Source organism: Balaenoptera borealis (assembly GCF_965194805.1).
Source record: "Balaenoptera borealis genome assembly, chromosome: 11".
Lineage (NCBI taxonomy): Eukaryota > Metazoa > Chordata > Mammalia > Artiodactyla > Balaenopteridae > Balaenoptera > Balaenoptera borealis.
In genome coordinates, this window is record NC_138868.1 from 1809872 (window position 1) to 1836601 (window position 26730).

Genomic DNA, 26730 nt, shown 5'->3' on the forward strand with positions numbered 1-26730 from the left:
CACCCGGCCCTCCCTCCCACCCCCATTCCTTGTGCACCACTGCCCAGCGGGCTCTGTGCGGGGCAGGCAGGCGGCCCAAGAATGTGGTACAGGATGTGGGGACCCTGCAAGACTCGCCGCCCTCCTGAGGGCCAGCTCAGGAGGATGGACACACTGCTCCCTCCCAAGGGTCTGAGGGGCTCTTCTCTGACCTTCTAGTTGCTTGCAGACGTCCCATCAAGGGGCTGGGTGGCCACATCTTGCAGGGGCTGGAGGGCAAGGCCTCAGCCACTACCTGGGGGAGCCTACCTGGCCCACCACCGTGGACTGAGGCCCAGCCACCTCTTGGGTAGGCTGCTGCCCCCAGCGGGAATGCTGGGTGATGTCACCATGAGCTGCATGCAGGTACCCCCCTGCATGTACATTAACTTGACCTCTTGAGACAACAAGTCCCTGGCTGGGATTCATACGTCAAGGGCTCCCTGGGACCTCCTTGGGGGGTGCTGATTTTGGAAACTAACCCCAGCCCTGCATTGGGGGTCACAGGGCCTCGGCGGGCCTGCCCTTCCACAGTCCAGGGGGGTGCTGGTGGGTTGGGAAAACTGGATGGCCCAAGGAACCCGCTCCTTTTTACTTCTCCCTGTGCTGCGAAGCCCTGGGAACGTCCTGGCCGAGGCCTGGGTGTCACCCTTGCTAGCTGCGGTGTGAACTAGCTGCCGGCGGTGGCCTGGATTCTGCGTTCCTGGTGAGGCCCTGCATGGGGGCGGCCTTAGGGATGATCAGAACGGGTCCTGTTTCCCCTCTGGGTCCCTGGGCTAGGCTGCAGCATGGCCTGAACGCTGGATTCTCGGGGTGCAGCCCTGGGCGAGGGAGAGCGCTCTGGCCGTCCAGCAGGCGAGGCGCCAGCAGGGAAAGGGCGCCGGCCGCCTGGGCCCCGGGCCGAGGTACGTGCGGCCCGTCCAGGGGAGACCGGGATCTGCCCTGCGCTTCGGGGCAGAAATAACCAGCCAGGCCATCGGCCATCGGCAGGAATAGGTAAGGGCGCCTCTCCCAGGAGGGCTGCCGCACGGCGGGCCCGGGCAGTCGGGAGGTTGGGACGAGCGGGCAACGTGGGACACGCCCAGCTGCCCGGCTCCCGGAACCCACGAGGGCGTGGCCGGCCGCTCCAGGCCAGGACCGGAAGTGCCCGGGAACGACGCCGCACGCGTCGATGCACTTCCGGTCCTCGCGGCTTCCGGCAAGTGGCGCTGCGGCCCCGGGAACGCGGCGCTGACCGTTAGCTCTCGAGCATTTTGGGAGTCGTAGTTCGGCTTCCCAGCCTTCCTCCTGGCCTTAGTCAATTCCGGTCTCTTCGCGAGAGAGCGCCGTTTCCGGGAGCGAAGACAGCGAATGCGCAGAGACCACACTCCCGATAGGCCTCGGGAGTAGCGGCCCAGTGACTTGTGGGAGGTGTAGTTCTTCAGGCGCTGAAGCCGCGGCCGTTGGCCGGCAGAGGACTCAGTTTCCCAGAGGGCCGAGCGCGGCGCAAGATGGAGGCAGCCAGGCCGCGGTGAGCCGGTAGGTTTGTGGTGGGGAGGACGGTGCTGCTGGGCGGTCGGGCTTCGGGAGGCCGCCGTCCGCCGTCCGCTGCGCCGAGCAGGGAGACCTCGTGAGGCCCGGACCCTTGGCCCATCCACGCGAGTTGGCCACAGAACTTAAGCCCCCGACACGGAGAGCCTGCTGGGCACGGGCCGAGGCCCTGGGCGCGTGGAGTGGAGAAAGTCAAGGGTCCGCCTCCCAGGGGAGCGAGACAATCGGCAAAGAAGCCAGTGTTCCCTGGGACCTGGCCTGCCCGGACCCCGGCCCTGAGAAAACCCCGAGCCCCCCAGGCCCTCAGCCTGTACTCAGTCCTGCCCTGCGCTGAGCTCGGGAAGTTCTCAGAGAACTCAGAGACGCAGACCTCGCATTCCCTATCTTGGGGCGCGATCCCCGTCTCTCCGCGGCGTGTCCCACTCACCACGGGCGTTCCCGCGATTTCAGGGGACGGTGTTGCAAATTTAGGAAGCCGGAGTCAGGTTGGAACTCCAGCTTTGCCTGCAACATACTGTATGACGGGCAAATTCTCTCCCCGCTCCGGTCCTGCCAGCTCTAAAACAGACACCATTGGCGTTTACTTCGTGTCCCTTTCCTGGAGTTGTGCCTTCAATTTGGGAGTCACGCGAGGCCCAGAGGAATGGAGATCTTGCCTGTGTTTGATCTGGTGCCGGGCACTCAGAGCCACTCCTGGTCTGCCTGGCCTGGTCCTCGGTGGGTGCACGAGCAACGGGTCACCGTGGGCGAGGGAGGCTTGGTGGGAGGAGGGAGTTGGTGGACGGAGGGCTGTGCGGAGGGTGAGACTGGGCTGTCCTCTGAGCCTGCAAACAAGCTTCAGGGTGCCTGGTGACACTGGAACACTAACCAGGTGTTGGCAGCACTTCTCTGCTCAGCTGGGAGAGTGAGGGGTGTGCGGAGGAGCACAGGACAAATGCCCCAGGAGCTGTGGGGCTGGCCTCTGTGGAGCAGGGCCGCTCCGGCTTCCTGAGCGCTTGGCCCGCAGATGCCAAGGATGTGTCCGCAGACTCCTGGAGCTCCAGGGCGTCTCACAGCGGCCAGGAGCACACCTCCTCCCCACGGAGCAGGCAGGCGCCCGGCCTTTGTGGAGTACTCGCTGTCTGCCACGCACCACGCACCGTGCTTGGCCGAGAGAGGGAGTGCAGAGCAGAGGTCGCTCTTGGCCCCGGGTTCAAGCCCTGGCTGGCTACTTAGACCCCCCCTGCAGCAGGCCTCCTAGTAGCTTTAGACTGGCTGGAGAGGATTGAATGAGGTGACACGTCAGAAGGACCGGCTCCTGGGCCTGGCTGTCAGGGGCTCCGTAAACCCAGGCCCCAGGCCCACTCCCGGGGTGGTGGCTCCACTCCAGCATGTCTGCCGTTTGGTCTGAGGCTGCCTCTCCCTCCCTGCCCTCAGCCAGCCACTGAGCCGCTGAGCAGAGCCGTGCCTGGGGGGGGGCCTTTGCGACCAAGAACCTTCTCCAGCGCTCGGCCCACCAGCCGTCCAGCACAGGCGCCCAGCAGCCAGGGAGGTAAGAGGAGGGCTTTCGGGGTGGGGGGCCTGGCCGTTCCTCCTTGGACGCAGCTCTTCCTGCTCATCCTTCCCCGGGGTGGTGGGTCTGCAGGAGGGACTTGTTCTGAGCTGGTGGTGTCCCCAGTGACCGACTCCCTGGGCTGCTTTGGTGCAGGTGTGGCGTGGCTGGGGGACACATGGCTGAGGCGGGGGACGGCCAGCACTTCCTTGGCTCCGGGGGCGACGCTCTGCCTCCCGACCCCGTCTGCCTCAGCGACTCGGACTCCGACCTCAGCCTACCCGATGATGCTGAGGTGGAAGCTCTGTCTCCAGGGGCGCCGCCCGGGGAGGCCCTGGGGGATTCGGGCCCCGATGAGCCCCCCTCGCCCCCCAGGCGCTTCCCCACAGCGGCGGTGCAGCCCTTCCACCTGAGAGGCACGAGCCCCACCTTCTCCCAGCGCAGCCACGACATCTTCGACGGCCTGGAGCGGGCAGCCAGGCGGGCTCCGCCCTCCGCGGCCCCAGCCGGCCCTGGCGACAGTGGGGGCTTCCGGCAGCCGCCGACACTCTCCAGCCAGCCTCCAGCGGGGGGCCCGAGCAGGGCCACTCGGAATCCCGCTCCCCTGAGGGTGCCCCCCGTCCCTGACTACGTGGCCCACCCCGAGCGCTGGACCAAGTACAGCCTGGAGGACGTGGCTGAGGTCAGCAAACAGAGCAACCGGGCCGCCGCCCTGGCCTTCCTGGGCCCCCAGAGCCTGGCCGCCCCCAGCGACTACGTGCCCTCCTTCAACCAGGACCCCTCCAGCTGTGGGGAGGGCCGGCTCATTTTCACCAAACCGGTCCGAACCGGCGAGGCCCGGCTTGAGAAGAGGAGGGTCCCGAGGAAGGCAGGGGAGCCGGGTGGGGGCACCCGTGGGATCCCGGGAGCGGCGGGGGGCGAGGGCCCCGTGGAGCTGGCCCACCTGGCCAGGCCCGGGAGCCCGGAGGCCGAGGAGTGGAGCAGACCCCGGGGGGGCCTGCAGGAGGTGGGTGCACCCGAGGGGGAGGCCCACGCGGGGTCTGGGGCCAGCGCCCTGCCGGTGGAGACGGTGGGCTTCCACAGCAGCAAGAAGCGGAGCAGGGGCCAATTCCGGAGCAAGGGCAGCAGCCCCGAGGCCCCAGGCGCGGAGGTCTGAGTGGGGAGACCGCCTGGCCGCCTGCCTGCCCTGGCTGAGCTGGAGGGACGGCCACCACTGTCCCCCCGGGGTGGCTTCAGGGGTGGTGCAGGCTCGGGGCCCCACCCCCAGGGAAGGGAGCCAGCGGGCTGCCTGTCGGTGGCACCAGCGGCCAGAGCAGAGACCTTGCTGAGGGTGTGGGCCAGGGGATGGCGGAAGCCCTGGCCCACCTCGTGCCCAGGGGGACAGTAAAAGCTCTGGGTGTTCCTCAGGCTCCGTGTCTCTTTGTCACCCCCCGTCCGCCCAGGACTGTGGCCAGGGCCCTCTCTTCTCTCCAGACACCCCATCACCCTGTTCCCACATTGGAGCCTCCCAGCTTAGCGTCAGGGGGTTCTGAAGGTTTTTAAATCAAGCCTGTGTTCCTCAGTGGCACGTCTTCCCAGCCTAGCTGAGGTGACCCCATCCTCAGTCCAGAGCAAGAGGTGGAGACCCCAGACCCATCCAGGGGCGGGCTCACAGCCGCTGGTGTGCAGCCCCTGCCTCCAGCATATGCCTGTAGACCCCAGGGCCGGGAGCGGGGAAGCGGCCAGCTGAGCGGGCGCCCTCTCCAGCCCAGGCCAAGCTCGCCCTTGACCCTGTCCTACTCAGGCTGTGTGAAGATGACCGGTGTCCTGGAACAGCGTCGCCAGGACTGCTGAGCTGCTGTGCAGGGCGATGAGGACGGTCCCCAGAGGGTGCTGGGGAGGCAGCCGGGAGTGGGCGTGGCTCTCCTGTGACAGCACTTGGGGTTGGCCAGCCTGTCGTGCTGCTGAGCCCCGGGCCTGGCCCTGCCCCTGCTGCCCCGACCCCAGGGCTCCAGGTCCCTAAGGGAAGGAGAGACCGGCCTGGCTGGCCACTCAGCTGGGGCAAGCTCAGGAGCCCAGACCCCCTCCCCGCAGGGCAGGAAATCCCTCTCCCCCTGCACGTGCTTTACTGACCACCTGACACCTCCCAGACATCCCCGGGGTCCACTCATGTGGGGCTGCAGCCCAAGGTGTGGGTGTGCTTTAAGATACAGCAGCTTTGGGGGCGGGTCCTCTTGGGGAGGTGACCCGCAGCTGCTGCCCAGGCTGGACAGCCCGGCACTCACCGTGCGAGCTGTTGGGGGCGTGCGGTGGCAGCCGACACACACAGTGAACACTCAGTTTTGGGTCTTAAAGGACAGAAATTTCAAGTGCAAAAGTTTCAGAAAAAGACCAGTCTCTTGGTGGGCGACACAGGTTGGGCATGGACTCCAAGGCAGCTAGCTGCCCACCTAACGGGAGGTGCCCCGCACAGGGCGCTCAGCAAGTGTCTGCTCTCCTGGTCCTGGCTGGTTGGTTCTGGTCGGGGTCCTGAGGGCTCTGCCTGTCAGGGAGGGCCCACGACACACCGCTGCACCCCGGGCCCAGGACGTCCAGGGAAGGTGCCGGGCAGGGCAGCGAGTGGTTCCTTTTGGCAAAGCCCCGAGCCACATCCTGCTGGGGGGGCTCCACTGGAGGTGGGGGCAGGCCGGCGTGTCTGTGGGGCCTGGGGCTCTGGGAGAGGTGGGCCCCGCGTGCAGATGGTCCAAGTGGCTCAGGTGTTCCAGGGCAGCCGGCCGGCCTCTGGGTGTTTCCTGCTTCCCAGGCCCCCTCCACGGGCAGCAGAGGCCTGTGGGTTCCCACCACTGAAGTTCCGGGAGTCTGGTGGGGGAAGGTAGGCCCCTCCTCAGCTGCTGGGCGTCCAGTGGGGCAGCCAGGGAAGGGAGAGGTGGCCCTGGCTGGGGGCGGGGAGGGCAGCAGCCCAGTGGGGCCAGGCAGAGGCTCGGGAGTCTGGGTGGCCACGCCCTCACACCCTGGCTGGGTCGGTGGGCTTCGTCAGAGGGCCCCTACCCACCCTGAAGACCGTGGTCAGCCAAAGGCCATCAGAGGCGTAGGCCGGGCCCCTCCCAGGGCAGGTGGGAAGCGGAGGCCCAGGCCAGCGGGCTGGCGGTGGATTGCTCGCGCCCACCCTGCCCCAAGCCCGCCCAGGACGTGTGGGGACAGCCACACCTACTGTAGTAGGTGTTCCTGCGGGCCAGCGTGTCGGCCGTGGAGAGGAGCGTCGTGCAGTAGTTGACCTGGAGAAGGGAGGCGCGCTGGGAGCTCCCAGGTCAAGCCCTGTGTCCGCCTCCCCCTGCCCACCGGCGCCCGCACTGCTCTGTGACCCAACTCTAGTGGCTGCCTCTCGAAGGAGGCGGGGTGGGTGGGGGGGGCAAGGCCCCAGCAGAGCTCTGTTCAGGGTCGGGAGGGAGGCTGTGTGCTGGACCGGGCCACATCCCTGCCCCTCTCAGCCCGTTTCCCCTGCTCAGACCCTGTGACGTGAGAGCCCACGCCAGCTGTAAGGCAGCCTGATGCCCAACAGTGATCCTGGCAAAGATCTCACAGCCCCCAGTCCCATGGCGTGAGATCCGGCCCCTCACCAGCTCCGCCGGCGCCTCTACTTACCGGCACCCTGCAGGCGAGGCGACCAGCGCTCCAGGCGGGGCCCTTGTCCCTGTAAGCCGCCCCGTGGGCTCAGCACCCCGGCCGCCTGCCACGCCCACCCGGGGGCGGGGCCAGGGCGGGGCCCCACACCTGTGGGCCGTCTCCCGCAGCAGCTCCTCCCCGCTGTCCTTCCTCCGCTTCTCCAGCTCGCTCAGGAAGTTCTCCTTCTGCACCGCCTCCCAGGTGACCACCTTCTGGTCCAGGGGCTCCGGCAGGTCCCTCTCTGGGAAGGCCAGGCAGCCTCAGGGGCAGAGTCAGGCAGGAGGAGCCCTTCCTGTGGTGCGCCAGCCTGCAGGGTCACTGCAGACGCGGCCAGGGCGCGCTGCCCCTCCCCAGGCCCAGGCCCCCACCCCCCCCTCAGTCCAGGCAGCTGAGTCCAGCCCAAGCCTCACCCAGGCGCGCCGCTTCTGCTGGGCCTCCTTCCGGAAGAACCTCTTGAGCACCAGGTTCAGGTGGCTGAGGAGGATGAAGGGCGGGGCCGGGGAGGGGCGCTCGTGGTACTCCACGATGAGGTGGTAGCGCTGGAACTTCCAGAAGGTGCCCGCGTTGCCCTGCACCACCTGGAACGTGTAGCTGCGGACGCTTGTGGGCAGCGGTGGGCACACGGCCCGGCTCCCTGCGCTGTTCCCGGAGTCCCAAGGGCTCCCCCCCACCCCCCGCTGTCCCCTCCTCCTGTGACTTCTCTCCACTCCTCTGGGGTCTTCCACTGCCCCCTCTGCTGCAGCCTTCGCAGACCCGGGCCCTACTCCCTGGGGGGCGGGGGCCTGGGAAAGCATCGTCACTCCACCCACACGCACACACCTGCCGTGCCCTGCACCACCTCCTAGGTGCCCTGACCTCCAGGCCCAACCCGAAGGGGAGCCACAGTTTTGGGTGACACCCCATTTCCAGGCCCCTCCTGGGGGCAGAGAGGTGACTGCAGCTTGAGGTGCGGAGGGCCAGGCGGGTCTGGGCCAGAGACGCTGGAAGTAAGGGCCCCCGACGTGGACGGAGCAAGGCGGCAGGGCGGGCACCTGAACATGGCAATGAGCAAGTTCACGAGCAGCACGTTGGTGACCAGCAGGAAGGTGACCAGCCAGTTGGCGTAGAGGTTGGGGCAGGAGGGCGAGTCCTCCAGCAGCAGGGGGTGCACGGAGCGGTTCACGCGGGCTTCTGAAAGGGGAGTGGGCTCGGTGCGGGCGGTGCAGGGCTGAGCTGCAAATGCCCTTGGGTATCGAGGGCTCTGTCCCGCAGTCGAGGCCACCCTGGGACAGAGGGCCCTGGTTAGGTGGCCAACTCTTGTGGTTTCCTGGGGATCATCTGGGCTTCAGCGCTGAGTTCCTGTCGTGGGACACTCCAGCCCTGGGTGGCTGGCCTGGCGGTGCTACCCCACTTCCCCACTGCTGCTGGGCCGAGCTCACAGCCGGACCGCAGGCTTTGGAGGCAGCGCCAAGGCCGTGTGGAGGATCCCGGTTTCTGCTGGTTGCTTCGTGGGTCACCCCCAAGCACCACCACCACCGCCGCCAAAGGCTCTGCTAGAGCCAGTCTGGGGAGAGCTGGCCTCGGCGAGGGGAGGTGGAGTCCGTCCTGCAGGACTTCTCAGGGCCTTTATGGCTCTACTGCCTATCACAGGACTCTGAGCTGGGGGGCAGGTCTGCACCATTTCCAAAGCCTATGGAGGCAGAACACCCTTGACACTGATCACTGTGGGCATGGGGACGAGCCAGCCTGAAGAGTGCCCTCTGCGTGGGGCAGTGAGTGCCCTGGGAGCAGGCTGAGCTCTACGCCGTGGACAGGGACGCCCTGGAGGGGCCAACATCCTTGAGGGGCCCGAGGAGCCCAGCTCCAGCCCCTCCCCGGCCTGCCTCTACCCCTGCAGGGCCAGCCTGGACCCCCCACCCCATCCCAGGAGATGGGAGGAAGGTGCAGAGGAAGCGGGGGGCGTGTGCAGCTGCGGGGGCCCCAGGTGCTGGGGCGCCTCCCCATCAAGAGGGCTTGTGGCTCCAGGTGGTGACCTCCACAGGCCGTGCGTGTGTGTGCGTGTGTGTGCATGTGCGTGGACCCGGACACACGCCTGCATGTAGGGCTGTGTTTCTGTGACTGCTCCTCCTCCCAGTCTTCATGCTGTGACTGAGTCCGGGGCACCGGGGGCCTCTGTCTCTGTGTGTTCCTGTGTCCCCGCCTCCGTGCTTGCGTGTCAGGCTGGCAGGACCTGTTTCCGTGTGCGCGTGTCTCCCTCACGGGGGCGAGTCCCTCCTGAGTGAGTTACTGTGATGGGGATTGGCGGGTCCCCACGTGAGTTCCCTCCCCGGCTGCCCCCTCCCTCCCCGCCCGCAGATCTGCCCCCGGGGCTGATGGGTGACCCTCCCCTCTCCCTCCGGCACCCCGAGAGGTGGGCCAGGGCCAGGCCTGGAAAGCGTGTCTGTGAAGCTGTAAACCTGTCTGATGGAAGCGGCTCCGTGGTCACGAGACCCCTGCGTCTCCCCCATAACTCTCAAAGGCGCCACCAGGCTAGGCTGGGAAATGAGTTGTCCTCGTCTCTGACCTCCTAGAGCCCAGAGACGGAGCTTTGCCCTGGACGCTCGGCCCCCAGCTCCCGTGGGCGCGTGTGGGGCAGGGAGGGCAGGGCGGCCACCCGGGAGCCCGTGGGACCGCAGGCTACCTTCCCTCTCGGCCGTAAGTCTTGGCTGCACCACCGTGGGCTCACAGGGAGGGGCCGGGGCCGGGGGCTGTGGTGGGGGGAGAGAGACAGGGAGGGAGACAGGCACCTGCCCGGGACCCTCGGTGCCGCCCAGGCCCGGCCCTGGTCACGGGCTTTCCACTGTGGGGCTCGGCCTGGCAGCCACAGCTAGCGCTTCAGGCCGGACCCCCGGGGGTCTGCACTTCCTCCATCCTGCCCAGGGGGCCCCAGGCCGGACCCCCGGGAGTCCGCACTTCCTCCGTCCTGCCCAGGGGGCCCCAGGCCGGACCCCCGGGAGTCCGCACTTCCTCCGTCCTGCCCAGGGGGCCCCAGGCCGGACCCCCGGGAGTCCGCACTTCCTCCGTCCTGCCCAGGGGGCCCCAGGCCGGACCCCCGGGAGTCCGCACTTCCTCCGTCCTGCCCAGGGGGCCCCAGGCCGGACCCCCGGGAGTCCGCACTTCCTCCGTCCTGCCCAGGGGGCCCCAGGCCGGACCCCCGGGAGTCCGCACTTCCTCCGTCCTGCCCAGGGGGCCCCAGGCCGGACCCCCGGGAGTCCGCACTTCCTCCGTCCTGCCCAGGGGGCCCCAGGCCGGACCCCCGGGAGTCCGCACTTCCTCCGTCCTGCCCAGGGGGCCCCAGGCCGGACCCCCGGGAGTCCGCACTTCCTCCGTCCTGCCCAGGGGGCCCCAGGCCGGACCCCCGGGAGTCCGCACTTCCTCCGTCCTGCCCAGGGGGCCCCAGGCCGGACCCCCGGGAGTCCGCACTTCCTCCGTCCTGCCCAGGGGGCCCCAGGCCGGACCCCCGGGAGTCCGCACTTCCTCCGTCCTGCCCAGGGGGCCCCAGGCCGGACCCCCGGGAGTCCGCACTTCCTCCGTCCTGCCCAGGGGGCCCCAGGCCGGACCCCCGGGAGTCCGCACTTCCTCCGTCCTGCCCAGGGGGCCCCAGGCCGGACCCCCGGGAGTCCGCACTTCCTCCGTCCTGCCCAGGGGGCCCCAGGCCGGACCCCCGGGAGTCCGCACTTCCTCCGTCCTGCCCAGGGGGCCCCAGGCCGGACCCCCGGGAGTCCGCACTTCCTCCGTCCTGCCCAGGGGGCCCCAGGCCGGACCCCCGGGAGTCCGCACTTCCTCCGTCCTGCCCAGGGGGCCCCAGGCCGGACCCCCGGGAGTCCGCACTTCCTCCGTCCTGCCCAGGGGGCCCCAGGCCGGACCCCCGGGAGTCCGCACTTCCTCCGTCCTGCCCAGGGGGCCCCAGGCCGGACCCCCGGGAGTCCGCACTTCCTCCGTCCTGCCCAGGGGGCCCCAGGCCGGACCCCCGGGAGTCCGCACTTCCTCCGTCCTGCCCAGGGGGCCCCAGGCCGGACCCCCGGGAGTCCGCACTTCCTCCGTCCTGCCCAGGGGGCCCCAGGCCGGACCCCCGGGAGTCCGCACTTCCTCCGTCCTGCCCAGGGGGCCCCAGGCCGGACCCCCGGGAGTCCGCACTTCCTCCGTCCTGCCCAGGGGGCCCCAGGCCGGACCCCCGGGAGTCCGCACTTCCTCCGTCCTGCCCAGGGGGCCCCAGGCCGGACCCCCGGGAGTCCGCACTTCCTCCGTCCTGCCCAGGGGGCCCCAGGCCGGACCCCCGGGAGTCCGCACTTCCTCCGTCCTGCCCAGGGGGCCCCAGGCCGGACCCCCGGGAGTCCGCACTTCCTCCGTCCTGCCCAGGGGGCCCCAGGCCGGACCCCCGGGAGTCCGCACTTCCTCCGTCCTGCCCAGGGGGCCCCAGGCCGGACCCCCGGGAGTCCGCACTTCCTCCGTCCTGCCCAGGGGGCCCCAGGCCGGACCCCCGGGAGTCCGCACTTCCTCCGTCCTGCCCAGGGGGCCCCAGGCCGGACCCCCGGGAGTCCGCACTTCCTCCGTCCTGCCCAGGGGGCCCCAGGCCGGACCCCCGGGAGTCCGCACTTCCTCCGTCCTGCCCAGGGGGCCCCAGGCCGGACCCCCGGGAGTCCGCACTTCCTCCGTCCTGCCCAGGGGGCCCCAGGCCGGACCCCCGGGAGTCCGCACTTCCTCCGTCCTGCCCAGGGGGCCCCAGGCCGGACCCCCGGGAGTCCGCACTTCCTCCGTCCTGCCCAGGGGGCCCCAGGCCGGACCCCCGGGAGTCCGCACTTCCTCCGTCCTGCCCAGGGGGCCCCAGGCCGGACCCCCGGGAGTCCGCACTTCCTCCGTCCTGCCCAGGGGGCCCCAGGCCGGACCCCCGGGAGTCCGCACTTCCTCCGTCCTGCCCAGGGGGCCCCAGGCCGGACCCCCGGGAGTCCGCACTTCCTCCGTCCTGCCCAGGGGGCCCCAGGCCGGACCCCCGGGAGTCCGCACTTCCTCCGTCCTGCCCAGGGGGCCCCAGGCCGGACCCCCGGGAGTCCGCACTTCCTCCGTCCTGCCCAGGGGGCCCCAGGCCGGACCCCCGGGAGTCCGCACTTCCTCCGTCCTGCCCAGGGGGCCCCAGGCCGGACCCCCGGGAGTCCGCACTTCCTCCGTCCTGCCCAGGGGGCCCCAGGCCGGACCCCCGGGAGTCCGCACTTCCTCCGTCCTGCCCAGGGGGCCCCAGGCCGGACCCCCGGGAGTCCGCACTTCCTCCGTCCTGCCCAGGGGGCCCCAGGCCGGACCCCCGGGAGTCCGCACTTCCTCCGTCCTGCCCAGGGGGCCCCAGGCCGGACCCCCGGGAGTCCGCACTTCCTCCGTCCTGCCCAGGGGGCCCCAGGCCGGACCCCCGGGAGTCCGCACTTCCTCCGTCCTGCCCAGGGGGCCCCAGGCCGGACCCCCGGGAGTCCGCACTTCCTCCGTCCTGCCCAGGGGGCCCCAGGCCGGACCCCCGGGAGTCCGCACTTCCTCCGTCCTGCCCAGGGGGCCCCAGGCCGGACCCCCGGGAGTCCGCACTTCCTCCGTCCTGCCCAGGGGGCCCCAGGCCGGACCCCCGGGAGTCCGCACTTCCTCCGTCCTGCCCAGGGGGCCCCAGGCCGGACCCCCGGGAGTCCGCACTTCCTCCGTCCTGCCCAGGGGGCCCCAGGCCGGACCCCCGGGAGTCCGCACTTCCTCCGTCCTGCCCAGGGGGCCCCAGGCCGGACCCCCGGGAGTCCGCACTTCCTCCGTCCTGCCCAGGGGGCCCCAGGCCGGACCCCCGGGAGTCCGCACTTCCTCCGTCCTGCCCAGGGGGCCCCAGGCCGGACCCCCGGGAGTCCGCACTTCCTCCGTCCTGCCCAGGGGGCCCCAGGCCGGACCCCCGGGAGTCCGCACTTCCTCCGTCCTGCCCAGGGGGCCCCAGGCCGGACCCCCGGGAGTCCGCACTTCCTCCGTCCTGCCCAGGGGGCCCCAGGCCGGACCCCCGGGAGTCCGCACTTCCTCCGTCCTGCCCAGGGGGCCCCAGGCCGGACCCCCGGGAGTCCGCACTTCCTCCGTCCTGCCCAGGGGGACCCAGGCCGGACCCCCGGGAGTCCGCACTTCCTCCGTCCTGCCCAGGGGGACCCAGGCCGGACCCCCGGGAGTCCGCACTTCCTCCGTCCTGCCCAGGGGGACCCAGGCCGGACCCCCGGGAGTCCGCACTTCCTCCGTCCTGCCCAGGGGGACCCAGGCCGGACCCCCGGGAGTCCGCACTTCCTCCGTCCTGCCCAGGGGGACCCAGGCCGGACCCCCGGGAGTCCGCACTTCCTCCGTCCTGCCCAGGGGGACCCAGGCCGGACCCCCGGGAGTCCGCACTTCCTCCGTCCTGCCCAGGGGGACCCAGGCCGGACCCCCGGGAGTCCGCACTTCCTCCGTCCTGCCCAGGGGGACCCAGGCCGGACCCCCGGGAGTCCGCACTTCCTCCGTCCTGCCCAGGGGGACCCAGGCCGGACCCCCGGGAGTCCGCACTTCCTCCGTCCTGCCCAGGGGGACCCAGGCCGGACCCCCGGGAGTCCGCACTTCCTCCGTCCTGCCCAGGGGGACCCAGGCCGGACCCCCGGGAGTCCGCACTTCCTCCGTCCTGCCCAGGGGGACCCAGGCCGGACCCCCGGGAGTCCGCACTTCCTCCGTCCTGCCCAGGGGGACCCAGGCCGGACCCCCGGGAGTCCGCACTTCCTCCGTCCTGCCCAGGGGGACCCAGGCCGGACCCCCGGGAGTCCGCACTTCCTCCGTCCTGCCCAGGGGGACCCAGGCCGGACCCCCGGGAGTCCGCACTTCCTCCGTCCTGCCCAGGGGGACCCAGGCCGGACCCCCGGGAGTCCGCACTTCCTCCGTCCTGCCCAGGGGGACCCAGGCCGGACCCCCGGGAGTCCGCACTTCCTCCGTCCTGCCCAGGGGGACCCAGGCCGGACCCCCGGGAGTCCGCACTTCCTCCGTCCTGCCCAGGGGGACCCAGGCCGGACCCCCGGGAGTCCGCACTTCCTCCGTCCTGCCCAGGGGACCCAGGCCGGACCCCCGGGAGTCCGCACTTCCTCCGTCCTGCCCAGGGGGCCCCAGGCCGGACCCCCGGGAGTCCGCACTTCCTCCGTCCTGCCCAGGGGGCCCCAGGCCGGACCCCCGGGAGTCCGTACTTCCTCCATCCTGCCCAGGGGCCCCAGGCCGGACCCCCGGGAGTCCGCACTTCCTCCATCCTGCCCAGGGGGCCCAGGCCGGACCCCCGGGAGTCTGCACTTCCTCCATCCTGCCCAGGGGGCCCAGGCCGGACCCCCGGGAGTCTGCACTTCCTCCATCCTGCCCAGGGGGCCCCAGGCCGGACCCCCGGGAGTCTGCACTTCCTCCATCCTGCCCAGGGGGCCCAGGCCGGACCCCCGGGAGTCTGCACTTCCTCCATCCTGCCCAGGGGGCCCCAGGCTGGACCCCCGGGAGTCTGCACTTCCTCCATCCTGCCCAGGGGGCCCCAGGCTCCTGGGCCCCCGACCATGACAGAGTTCCCTCGTACCAGCGTGTGGCCATGGGGGCAGGAGTGACCCCCCACCCCTGCCTGGTCCTGGGGGCGCCCACCTCACTCCCCTCCTTCCGAGGGGCCCCGTGGGACTGGGCCAGTGCTGGGGGTCATGGTAGCATCCCCCAGCAGGGGCCATATGGTGCGGGCGGGGAGGCCTGGAGGGCGGGCAGGGCCTCGTTGAACTAATGGCCTGGAAACTGGTGCCCACGGATGAGCAAACACCGGACCCGGTGCCGGGGGCTGGGGGACTAAGAAAACAGCCGAGGAAATGAGCCTGCAGAACACCCTAATTAGGAGGCAACTCCCATGACGGCGCAGCCCCACCCCTGCGCCCCATCCTGGAGGCCTGTTTGCCTCGGTCACGTCCTCATCCCATTGACAAATATTTACCAGGTCGTGGGGCGCTGACCTTGCCTCATTAGCTGCAGTGGCCGCGGTCAGGCCTCAGGGACAGTGTGCCCGTGATCGCCCGGTGGGCCCCGGGCGGCCTCAGTCTGACACCAGCCCGAGCGAATGATCCCTCCGCCCCCCTCCTTGCGCCAGGAGTGCCCGGCAGGGCGGGTGCCCTGGGCCCTCACACTGGCCCCTGGCTGCTGGCCCACCTTGCTTCAGGGGCTGGTCCCCCCTCCCCCTCCCCCTTCTCCCCCTCCCCCTTCTCCCCCTCCCCTCCTCCCCCTCCTCCCCCTCCTCCCCCTCCCCCTCCCCCTCACTGAGTCCCAGCCATCCCAGGGCCTGTACAGGCATCCCCGCCGCCAGCCCAGGGCTCCCTGAGCCCCCATGGCTGAGCGACTCTGCCCCCCACACTGTGCTGACTTGTGGGAAGTTCTCAGCGCCTCCACCAGCCCCAGCGCCCCCAACACCCCGTACAGGGGCCACCCTGGAGACACCCCTCAGACAGACCACACTCACCCGGCTGGAGATCAGGCACACACGCTGGTTGGGTCCCCAGAAGCACGGATGCCATCAGGAGCGGCTTCCTAGCTAAGGGCCTTTCCAGCAGGTGGGCCCGGGGCTGGGTGCGGGGCCGGGTGGATGGGGGCTGACAAGAGACCTGATGCCCACTGGGGACATGCCGGGGGGGGGGCGGGCAGCTGGAGGGCCCAGACCCCAGGCGACCTGTAGTGCCTACCCATCCCCCCCTCCCGGCAAGGCTCCCGCCACCCCACCCAGGCTGCTCTCTCTCCCTGCAGCCCCGTCTCCATCTCCAGCCTGAGGCCCGAGTTTGGGGCCTCCGCAGCTGACACACATCAGCCCGGAGCTGTCCCCTGCCGGACGTGGCCCTGTGTGGGTGGGCAGGGCCTGGGGGGCCAGCCTCAGGGACCCCCTGCTCTCAGCCACTCCAGGCCAGGACCTCCTGTGACCCTCAAACACCCCTCTCAAGGGCCACATGTCCAGGGTCTTACAAAAGGAACGTTCATAACTGGAGTCGGTTCAGCTGCACCTCGGGGTGGGGGTCTTACGTGGAGCGGGCACAGAGGACCCCCCATGCCCACCCCCAGGCTGCGTGCTGACCATCGATCTCGTCCAGTGGGATCTGCCCGAAGATCTGTAGGTACGGCCGGTAGAGCACATGGCGGAAGATCCACTCCAGGTGCCTGTCATGTGGGTGCAGCAGCGCCTGGCTGGTCACGCCGTAGGCCACAAGCCACACGCTCAGGAAGAAGAGGAAGAAAAAGACGTCCTTCATCTCCACGGGGTAGGCGTGTGGGGAGAGAAGCATCAGCCCCCGCCTGGCGGTGGGCCTCGGCCTCACCGCCCTCCCAGGGGCGGGGGCTCACCATCCGCTCCACGATGGTGATGTTGGGGCCCAGCTGCTTGTGGATAGCAAAGATGTGGATGAGCCGGAGCGTGAACACTATGAAGTCGATGGCGAGGATCGTGCAGCCGGCCTCAAACACCGAGGGCAGCATCCTGGCAGGGCGGGGGTAAGGCAGGCTGGACGGCTGCTGGTGCCCAGAGAGGGCAGGGGCTTCCCCCAGGACACACAGCACAGGACATACAAACACAGGGTTTCCGGGGCCTGAGCAGACCCATCCTGAAGGCAGCCCGGCCCACCAGCCCAGCAGGGCTGCCCCTGCCAGGCCTCTGGGACCCACAGACCTGCAGGTGACACCGACGATGAACAGGAAGATGGCTACCATGTCACACTTGATCCAGTTGTCCTCCACGGAGAGAGTGACCTTCTTCACCAGGCGCATGTCCTCATCTGTGAAGAAGCCCTGGCAGGGGGCAGACGGCACCCCACCTAGCTGGGGACAGCCCCGCCTGGGCCAGGCTGTGACCGTCAGGGATCGGGGCTCCATCTGGAGCTGGGACGGGGCTCGGTGGGCCGGGCCCACCACTGACCTGCCGGATCTCCTCCAGCACCAGCGTGAAGAGCCAGAAGTAGAGGGTGACCTCAGCTCCCGACAGCCCCTGGGGAGGGGGCCTGAAGTCCACCAGCAGGACGTAGGTGAACAGGAAGAGGAACGCGAAGTACATGACCACGTTCCCCAAGAACACGGTCACGGGCGCCCCCCAGAACTTCCGCCAGCACGTGAGCAAGAAGGCGGCTCGTGGGCCCCCGGCTGCTCTGAGTCCTCGGTGCCTTGGCCAGCTCCGCCGCTCTGCACCACGAAGGAGGCCACGGCCAGCGGTGAGACGGGTGGCCAGAGCCCCGAGCTTGCCGCTGCCCACCGGGGTCCAGCCTCTTCTCCGCGTCCAGGCTGTCTAGCCCCTGCAGGTCCTCTGGGCCCGTCCTTAGAGGGGCCTCCTCACTGGGAGCACAGGGGGCCCTCAGGGACGTGGGAAGGGCACCCAGAGGCCCCCTGCTTGGTCCAAGGCACCCAGCCAGCAGAGGAAGTGCTGGACACACTGCGAAGGGACACGGGTAGGGGGCGTGCATAGGGGGGCCCACACGGATGCTGGGTGCGGCGGGGGCCGGCGCCGGGGACATGCCGCCACCAGCCCCAGTGAAGTGCAAGGCCCCCCAGCTACTCTGTCCTGACAGACCTGAAGGTGATGAGGTTGGTGAACATGAGGGCCGGGCAGAGGAAGGTGCCCAGCAGCCGCAGGATGGGCGTGCCCGAGGCCATGTCCCCCCACCAGATCTTGGTCAGGAAGGCCTGAAATAAAGGCACAGTTGCCCCCCCCCCCCGCCTCCACACCTCTGCCCTGCTGTGCCCGCAGCAGGCCTGCCCTTCCAGGTTCAGCAGAAGCATCGCCCCTCCCAGCCCTGGCTCCTGGAGACCCCTGGAGCCTCCATCCTGCTGGGGAAGGAAGACCCTTCGATGGGAGAGGCCAGGCTCGGGGGTCCAGGAGGGCTGAGCTGAGAAAGTGGGGTTTCTGCCGAGACCGGAGGTGGAGAGAGGGCTGGACGTGGGGAGAGTGGCCAGCTGAGGGAGCCGGGCAGGCGGCTTCCAGGAACGGAAACCCCCTCCGGAGCCCCCCACCCCCATGGCCGGGACACAGGCAGGGGGAGGCGCGTGAGGGGGGTCGGCTGGGGCACCCCCTGTCTGCCCAGCCCCTCGCCCCACAGCCCTCCCCGGGGCTCACCTGCACCCCGTCGTGGGCGAAGAAGGCCTTGGTGTCGGCCTCGGTGGCCAGGTGCAGACACGTGGTCCTGCTCCATGAGTGGTTCCGGCGCACCAGCAGGGCGAAGGCGCGCTCCTCGCTGTTACAGTAGCACTCGGAGAAGAGGTCTGCCCGAGGGCGCGGCTGCTGCCTCGATGCCCGGGCCGGCCCGCCTGCCCTCCTCCTCCGGCCGGCCCTCTGCCCTGTGCCTGCCTCCCGGGGGGCTGGTGAGGCCCGGGAGAGGCCGGCCACGTGGAGGCTGCCCATCCCGGCCCGGCCTGCCTGTCGGGACCGGGGGAGCCTCCCTCTCCCCGGGTGTCCCTGCCCGCCCGGCCGCAAGGCCCAGCTGGCCCGAGCTTTAGAGCTGCGTCCTCGTCAGCCGTGTACCCGTCTGCCCCCATAGGCTTTAGGGAGGAGCCCAGGGGCCCCGCGGAGCACAGGGTCCCTGCAGCCTCCACTGCCTCGGCTGCTCACCCAGGGCCAGCTGCTCGTACTTGGCCTCACGCGGGGTGCGGCCCACCTCGGCCTCCGTCTCCAGGTGGGACATCTCTTTGAGGATCTTGCGGGTGGCCAGATCTGAGGATGCAGCTGCCTCCCCGCCCCGCCCCAGGCCCCCTCCCTGGAGTCCTCACCATGGCCCAGAAGTAGGTAGCCATCTCGTGGCGGTTCTGCAGCACCGCCCACAGGAACAGGTCCCTCCAGGAGCTCTCGCTCCTCTGGTTCAGGTCCAGCAGCCCCTTCTGTCCCGTGGGGCGCCGGGCCGGGCCCTGCTCCTGGGGGACGGGGGTGTCAGCCCGCAGCCTCGGCCCCGCCCGGCCCCCCGCCGCCCCCTCACAGCTCACCGCCTGGAAGAGCCCACGGCAGGCGTCGTGCAGGAAGTCCTTGAGCACCCGCGACACCTCGTGCAGGGAGAAGGCGGGCGGCTCCCGGGCCTGCTGGCACCCAGCCCAGCCAGCGTCCGCCGGCCTTCCTCGCGCTTGCGCCGCAGCAGGTGGAAGGGCAGGCTCTTGGGGGGCGCCGAGCGGTAGAGCTGCTGAAGCCGCCCGTACGTCACGACGTCCGCCACGTCGGCGCCACCGTCCACGAAGAGGCGCACGAACTCGGGCTTGTTGCTCACCAGCGCGTCCATCATCACCTCCTCCAGGTGGCGGGACTGGGTGGAGGGTGAGAGGGAGCCGGTGGGGCGGGGCGTGGGGACCCTCGGCAAGGCCCCCGCCCATCCCGCTGTGCCGGGTGGCCCACACCCGCCGCAGTTCAGCCCATCCTGCCTTAGGGGGCAGACGAGTGAGGCAGCAGCGGGAGGTGCCCCGGTCACCCCCGGCCCGCGCAGCCACAGCTGGGCCAGGATGGACCCGGACGCCACCTGCCCCAGCCCTCCACGCGTCCCTGCCCGGAGCTGGCCAGAGTCGGGCGGCACCTTCCACTCCACGTCCCCGTTGAGGATCTCGCTCCTGGCGATGTCCACGCGGTCCCAGGCCACGGCCAGCTTCAGCTCATCCGGGTAGTCCTGTGCCTCCTGGCTGTGGCTCTTGCAGGCCGCGGGCGGAGCGGGCGGAGGGCGTGAGGGTGAACCTAGACGCCAGCAGAGCCGCTGGGCACAGGGTCCCTCAAGGTGAGTCTCCTAGACGCACAGCCACGGGAATGGCGCCCTGGTTCGCTCCACACCCTCTAGATTCACAAGACATCCCAAGACCCCCAGGAGCCAATGCCGGGAGCGCCAGGACCCCAAGGGGACCCCAGGGGTGAGCGGAAGAGTGGGGAGCCGGCAGCCTGTCTGGAGGAGACTCCCCTCCCTCAAGGGTGTCCCGGCCCCCTGCCCCGCACAGCCCCTCCCTGCCTGGGCCTGTGTGCCCCACCAGCGGTCGGCCCCTCCACAGGTGTTTATGTCCAAGAAGAAGCACATCAAGAGACAGCCAGAAAGCGGAGACAACCCGAGTGTCCATCAACAGAGGGACAGAGACACAAAATGTGGAACATCACTCCACCCTAAAAAGGAGTGAAGCCCCGCCACAGGCTACAACGTGGACAACCCCCGAAACATCGTGCTCTGCGAAGGAGAGCCGCCAGTGGCCACACAGTGTGTGATCCCATCCGTAGGAAATGCCACAAGTAGGCAGATCCTTAGAGATGGCAGATTCGTGGTTGCAGGGGGCTGGGGGAAACTGGGGTGACTAGCAGGGGTCTTCTGGGTGGTGGAAACGTTCTGGAATTAGTATGGTGCATAACCTTGTGAAAACACTAAAACTCCCTGAGTTAATTGAACACTTTAGTTTTTAAAATTGTGATAAAATATAGTAACATAAAACTTGCCAAAGGCAGGACTTTCTGTGGATTTGCACGGGGGCCTTGGTAGGCTCTGTATTCCTCCAGTTTTGTTACACGTGCTGCCACTGCCGAAGTGAGCCGTGACCGGTACACACGCCCACACACTCACACACACAGCAGAGTGCAGCCGTGCCAGGGGTCCCTCCCGGCCACTGACAGCCCCCAGGCGGCGGCCCTGCCCTTGGAGGCCGAGACCCAGGATGGGGCAGGGGCCGGGAGCCGCCCCTCACCAGGCTGGTCCTCCATCTGCCTCCACCTGGTGCCCTCCGTGGGCCTCCCAGCGGGCGCGGCCAGGCCTCACCTTTCACCCGTGCCTTGAGGATGACCGTGTCCAGCTCCTTGGGGCCCTCCTGCTCGAAGTCATGCACGGTGAGCAGGTGCGGGTGGGAGGTGATGTTCCGCAGCTGGGACACCAGGACAAAGGCCCCGAGGTTGTATATGACCCCACGTCCCCCAGCGAGAATGCCAGCCCTCTGCCCACTGGGCCCAGGGCAGCCCCGCCCACAGACCGAGGCTCCGCCCCCAGGCGTGAGGGCCTGAAGCAGGGGTGAGCACGGGGCAGTGGGGTGGCTTTGCAGCCAGAGGGGCCGGGCATGGGCATTGCAGGGGGCGGGGTCTGGGGTAGGGACCAGCGCTTGGCCCTCCTGACTGCGGTCTCGGGCGGCTCATACCAGTTCTGTCCAGTGCACAATGTCCTCCCAGGAGAAGTTCTCACTGGGGAACTTCTCTCTAAACTGCTTCTCGGCCACCTGGGGCACCAGGAGGTGGGGCTGGTTCATAAGGGCAGCAAGCACGTCGGCGATGCCCCCCGAGCCCGCCAGGATCAGCCACGGGCCGGCGTGCTCCACGGCCCTGGAAATCCTCTGAGGCGGGCAGGGAGGGACAGCAGGCCGAGTCAGCTCCAGGTCCGTCCCTGCCCTGGCGGGGGGCCCTGCAGGAGGCCCCCACCTGCCGCCCCTGCCTACCTCCAGGGTGCTGGGGTCACCGTTGACCAGCAGACAGAGGACGGGGATCTCGATGCTGCTGGTGCCTGCAGACGGAGCACAGGGTCCACCCAGGTGCCCGGGCGAGTGGAGGGCCCGGGACCCTCCCCGTGGGGTGACCACCACGGCCTCAGACCATCAACTTGCCACGTCTTCTGGGCAAACTCCAGCCAAGAGGCTTTTTCTAGAGAAGTGCAGGCTCCAGGCTGCCCCGTCACCCGGGAAAAGGATGCCAGTTCCGCACCTCACTATCCGATGTGGCCGCTTCGTGACTATTTAAACCTCAAGTTGAATATTCAGTCCCCGGCTGCACCAGCCACATTCCAAGGGCCTGGCATCTCTCCGCATCAGGGCAGAAAGCTCTATTGACCACCTGCCAGGTCATCCGAGGCCCACAGAGCACATCGAAGAGGTAAAGGAGGGGCGCTGGTCAGTTTTTTCCCCAAACAAACCAGAAATGAGACTTTCGAATGTGAAGCCCCAGAGAAGCCTGGACCTGCTGGGTAGGCTGTGTGGGAGGAGCCCGGCAAACTGCTGGAGGACCCCACCCCCAGCAGGGTCCCCTCTAACTCCTAAGGCGCCACCTGAATGAATGTGGAGGATCCTTGGGTCGCGTGGGCCGCCAGGCATCAGGAACACAGGGCTCAGCACTGCACCACATGGTGACGGTTTAAACACAGCTTCGGTTGTGTTTTCATTAAAGAGTGCTCAGCTGACAGATATTTCGTATTGCTTATAAATATTGTAAGCAATTATACATATCTTGTTTATAAATATTAGTCGTGCACTAGTGTTAGCAAATCCAGCTTTCGAACCCACCACTGGCCACAGCGGTGCCCAGGTCTCGGACAACACTGCCCCCTGGTGGCACCTTAACTCGGGCCAGTGGAGGGAAATAGGCTTCTTGAAACTTGCAAATCTCATTTTCTTTCCAAAGCTCAGAGCCCACAACCAGAGCCTCTAGCCAGGGGAACCCCACTGGAAATGGACCTGCAGCCACTCTGCCGACTGGTGGGAATGTCGCTGCCTGGCAGGGCTACTCCCCACAGCTGTGTCCCCTGTCACCGTGGCCGGCAGCTCCCCCTCCCAGGTCTTCCCAGTGGCCTGAGTCTCAACATTCTGGCAGGCTTTGTGCCTTCAGCCGGGAAGGCCCTTCCCTGCCCGCCCTGGTGGTCCTTCCAGCCCTGTCCACACGCTGTGGCCACCCCCCTCCCGTGTTCCCTGGCAGCCAGGCGGGCCTCACCCCCGTAGCCGGTCCTCTGCTCCGAGATGTGCTTCTCCAGCCTCAGCCGCAGCTCAGTGGGCTCGCTGCCCTCCCCGGGGCGCCCGGGTCCACAGGGGCCCTGGCGGCCACCATCGTCCATGGGGTAGTGGACAGGGCTGTCCTCCTGGGTCCCGCATGCACATCATGAGGCCTGGGCAAGGCTTCTGTCCAGGCCCCCCGCCCCCCAGATGGAGGGAGGGCTGGCTGCTGTTTCAGGGGGCCCAGAGGCGGGCACAGGGAGGGGACCCTCTAGACAGAGCCCAGCACTGGGGGGAGCTTCTCTCACAGGGCTGCCTGGGCCTCCTTTGGACCTGCCTCAGACCCCTCCCCCAGGGTGGGAGCAGAGGCCACTTGCCCAGGGTCACCCAAACTTGCGGGGCGGTGGCCAAGCCAGCCATTTGGGCACCGATCTGTGCGGGATCCTTGGAGCCCAGGTCCCCATGCCAGGTCTGTGCGGGCTGGGAGCCTGGCAGCCCCCTCCCCATGCCGTTCCCTGGGCGATGCTGCCACCTGCTGGCCACATGCTGGGCATGCGGCTCCCAGCTCCCCCTCCGGTCCCTCCCCTTCACCCCCCTCCCCCTTCCTGCCCCCCCCTTCTGCCCTCCCCCTCCCCTGGCTCTGAGTCATTTCACTGCCTCAGTCCTTCAGAGCAGCCTCGCTCCCCCCCCACCCAGGCCGGTGAGCCCCCGAGGTCAGGGGCTGGTCTGTCCACTGCTGGCCTGTCCACTGTGGGGGGACTCAGTCGCAGATGGAGGGCTGTGGTCAGCTGCGAGGCTGCCTTGGTGGCCTCCATAAGGCATGCCCTCCTGCCCTGGGGGGTGGCCGATATTCGGGGGCCTCCCAGGCCCACCGTGTCCCAAGGCCACCGTGCCCCGAGCCAGACGCTCACCTGGGCGTCATCCAGAAGCCGACGGTGCAGCACGCGGCCCAGCAAGGCGATGCCGATGGCCACCACACGGGCCTTGGTGGACGTGCTGGCCAGTGAGTGGTCACGCACAGCCTGTCCGACGTACCGGGCAAGGCCCACACGGAGCGCGCTGGTCAGGATCCAGGCACCTGCAGGCCCGGGAGTCACCGCGCCCAGCGGCCCCAGGGCCTCCCCAGTGGCCCCCACCCCAGGGCCCCCTCCCGCCTTTGGGGCATCTGCTGGGAGCTGGCCCCGCCAGGTGCCATCTGGACAGAACAGGCCACGACTCTGTCCCGTGGCCTGTGCTGGGCCAGAACCCAGGAAGATCTTTCCAGATTACAAAGCCCTCAGCCCAGTGGGTGCACAGACCGGGCTTTTTGTCTTTTCTACAATCAATCATTTCTGGGGTGAAGGAGATCAGAGAATCCACGTCCTTGACTGGGTTTTCTGAAGGCCCAGCCGGCCTGAAAATAAAGCCCAGAAGTTTGATTCTGACCCCAGCGACTGGCCAGATTCCTCGGGCCAGATTCCTCCCCCAGGGGAAGCAGAGGGGGCGAAGGGGCCCACCCACGGGCAGCGGGGTGTGGAAACTGGCGCTCCCACAGGCCCCGTCTTGACCTGCTGTGTGACCTGGGTGTCCCCATCGCCTTGGGAGAGGCTGAGGCCAGAGAGAGGAGGGCTCTGGACACACCGTGCCTGGGGGTAGGAGGCAGGGGCCGGAGGGCACTGCCAGCTCCACAGCTGTCTCCACCTGGGGATCTGAACAACCCCTGTGCACCCGCCACCCCCGCTGCGGGAGAGCGGGTGCCGGGGCTCAGCGTTGAGGGGAGGACGTGGGGTGCGGGCAGCCTCTCACCTTGCCTCGCTTCTTCCCAGACCCTCCGAATTCGATCTCACCCCGGCACAGGCCCGGCCCCTGTCGGTCGCCAGCACCCCCGTGGCTGCCAGGACGGGCGCCCCCGGCACCCTGCATGGGGCCCTCTCTGCAGGGACAGAGCCCACTCCTGAGGGCGCGAGAGGCAAGTGCTGCCCCCCTTCCTGCCAGAGGCCGGGGCGCCTTCACCAGGGAAGCCCCTCTCCCCAGGCGCCGCTCTGGCAGAAATGGGGGGCCCCCAAGAGGGTGTCTGCCCCGGTGCCCTTCCCACCGGCCGGCCCTCCTGAAGCCCCACCATGTCGGCTCCGTCTCCCCCTTCCCCAGCCCCGCCTCCTGGCCCGCCCCCCGCCCCCCATTATGCGCCCACTCACCCCTCCCTGGGAGCAGCCAGCCGGCCACGCCCATCGCCACTTCTGCAGAGGCTTTGGCAGGGGGCTTCCTGGAAACCCCAAAAGGCTCAGTGGAAGTCTCGGAGCCCAGGACACGGATGGGACCCTGGCTGTGCCTGGTGCCCCGGCAGAAAGCGGGTGGGAGGCGAGCAGGTGAGGGCTGTGTCCACAGCTCAGGTGCAGGGGGACCTGGGGGGCTGGGCGGGAGCCGAGGTGGTAGAGACGCCCCTCCTTGCCCAGGTGGGCCCAGGAGGCCCGGGGAGGGGAGGCTCTAGCCACCCCCCGCCCCTTCCACCACCCAGGGACCTTCCCACCGAGCCCTCACCCCTGGCCCAGCGCTGCCCACGTGCCCGGCGGGGTTGGCACATTAGCAGAGACTCGGGAGCCACGCCAGGGTCCCAGGAGTGGCCCGAGTGACAAGGACCTGGGTTCCATCAACTTGCCTGACAGCAAGCACCCCCAGTGCCTCCCAGACCCACTGCCGACGGCTGCCAGCCAGGGCCCAGCCAGGCCCCCCACCACCCGCCCACGGCTCCCCATGGCCCCCACTGCCTGTCTCCAGTGGCTGCTCTGCGGGCTCAGCGGGGAGAGCGCGCCCGCCCGGCCCCCCCCCTCGCAGAGCCCGGGGCCAGAACACAGGAGGGGCAAAGGTCTTCTCAGAGCCGGTGGGACCCCAGGTCCCAGGAGACCTGAGAGGCCCACCTGTGAAGCTCTGTCTCTCTGGTCACCCCGTCCATCACGGGTGTCGGCAGCGCCCCGTTCAGCTGGGGTATTTTCCCAGCTTCTCCAGGGTCAGCCCCACCCCCCGGACGGATGGGGCCCTTTGGGAGAGGAGAATGAATCTCTCGGTAAAACGCTTTCCTACGGCGGCTCCGGTTCTCAAGGCCAGGCCAGCCCTTTGTTTCTTGGAGAGAGGCCACCTGGGTACACAGGAGGGGCCGGTGGGGGGGCACCTGCAGGCATGACATGGTCCTCCCACTGTGTCCCCCAAAATCATGTGTCCAAGCCCTAGCTCCTGGTGCCTGTGAATGCGCCTTTTGTAGAAATAAGCTCTTTGCGGATGTGATCAGTTTAAGAGGAGGTCATTAGGATGGGCCGTCATCCAGTGACCTGAGTGTCCTTATAAGAAGAGGGAAGAAGCCAAGTGAAGATGGAGGCAGAGAGTGGGGGGATGCGGCCACAGCCCAGGGACGCCTGGACACCCAGAAGCTGGAAGAGGCAGGAAGGACCCTCCGCTGGAGCTGCTGGAGGGAGCTCGGTGGTGCAGCACCTTTATTTGGGATTCTGGCCTCCAGAGCAGGGAATCAGTTCCCCTTGCTCTCGGCCGCCCATCTGTGGGACTTCGTCACAGCTGCCCAGGGCGCTCATACAGCCCATATCTTGTCCCCACCCCCCCTGCCCACACCCAGGCCCTGTCCCCAGACACTAGCCTCCAGTATTAAAAACCCATAATCACCAACATGGAAAGGCCATATTCAAATCCCACCCCTCTGCGCTCCCTGCTGTGGGTGGGAAGCAGGAGGATTGCATCCGACCCCGCCCCCCAGGGCTGGGCCTGACGCTGTTGGTACCAAGAGCCTCTGAGGCCCGGCCCTGCCAAGGCACAGAGGGGAGTGGGGAGACCTGCACGCGACCACACAGCCGGGGGGAGGCTAGACCTGGCCTGGGCTTGGGCACCGGCCAACACTCACCCCCTCGGCACTGCCGCCCTCTGGGTTATAACTGCAGGGGTATCCCAGGGCGGCTGTAATGAACGACCACCAACTGGGCATCTTAAAACAACAGGAGTTGATTCTCTCGTGGTTCTGGAGGCCAGAAATCCCAAAACAAGGTGTCGCAGGGCTGAGCTCCCTCTGGAGGCTCTAGGGGAGGGTCCTTCCTGCCTCTGGCAGCTCTGGGGGCTCCAGGCGTCCCTGGGCTTGTGGCCGCATCCCTCCAGCCTCTGCCTCCATCTTCAAGTCCCCGTCCGAGTCTCCCTCTCCTTATAAGGACACCGGTCATTGGATGAGGGCCTCCCTACTCCACTATGACCTCATCGTAACTAATAGCTTCAGCAAAGACCCTCTTTCCAAATAAGGTCATGTTCTGAGGTTCTGGGTGGATATGAATTTTGGGGGGACAGTCTTC

At 68.7% G+C, this 26730-nt stretch overlaps 2 protein-coding genes across 4 annotated transcripts; one reads left to right on the top strand and one right to left on the bottom strand.

The window, feature by feature from the left end:
- Window positions 1-73: 73 nt before the first annotated feature.
- On the top strand, window positions 74-4481 carry TSSC4 (tumor suppressing subtransferable candidate 4). 3 transcript variants are annotated; one of them, XM_082342027.1, is made up of 4 exons: window positions 74-1536; window positions 2105-2265; window positions 2965-3079; window positions 3236-4481. In XM_082342027.1, the coding sequence occupies exon 4, from the start codon at window positions 3258-3260 to the stop codon at window positions 4233-4235; it is 978 nt and encodes a 325-aa protein (XP_082198153.1). In that variant the 5' UTR covers window positions 74-1536; window positions 2105-2265; window positions 2965-3079; window positions 3236-3257; the 3' UTR covers window positions 4236-4481. The 3 variants fall into 3 exon arrangements, with proteins under 3 accessions (XP_082198153.1, XP_082198155.1, XP_082198154.1); XM_082342029.1 differs by lacking the exon at window positions 2105-2265; XM_082342028.1 differs by lacking the exon at window positions 74-1536 and having other exon boundaries at window positions 1543-2265.
- A 906-nt stretch (window positions 4482-5387) lies between these two features.
- On the bottom strand, window positions 5388-25571 carry TRPM5 (transient receptor potential cation channel subfamily M member 5; the record flags this gene model as incomplete). The annotated part of the gene is given in 28 exon segments (XM_082342198.1): window positions 5388-5789; window positions 5792-5854; window positions 5856-5917; window positions 6270-6333; window positions 6701-6749; window positions 6830-6962; window positions 7132-7140; window positions 7143-7312; window positions 7753-7891; window positions 15822-15996; window positions 16088-16220; window positions 16410-16528; window positions 16656-16871; window positions 16873-17065; window positions 17301-17413; window positions 17844-17989; window positions 18336-18459; window positions 18461-18786; window positions 18789-19014; window positions 19279-19433; window positions 20488-20590; window positions 20858-21049; window positions 21152-21216; window positions 22413-22557; window positions 23323-23667; window positions 23908-24036; window positions 24197-24323; window positions 25306-25571. Coding segments are annotated over 28 exon segments (4173 nt in total). The 3' UTR covers window positions 5388-5603.
- Between the last annotated feature and the right edge of the window lie 1159 nt (window positions 25572-26730).

Bases quoted from the DNA above. Each gene is read 5' to 3' on its own strand.
- TSSC4 (XM_082342027.1), top strand. From the start codon at position 3,258: ATGGCTGAGGCGGGGGACGGCCAGCACTTCCTTGGCTCCGGGGGCGAC.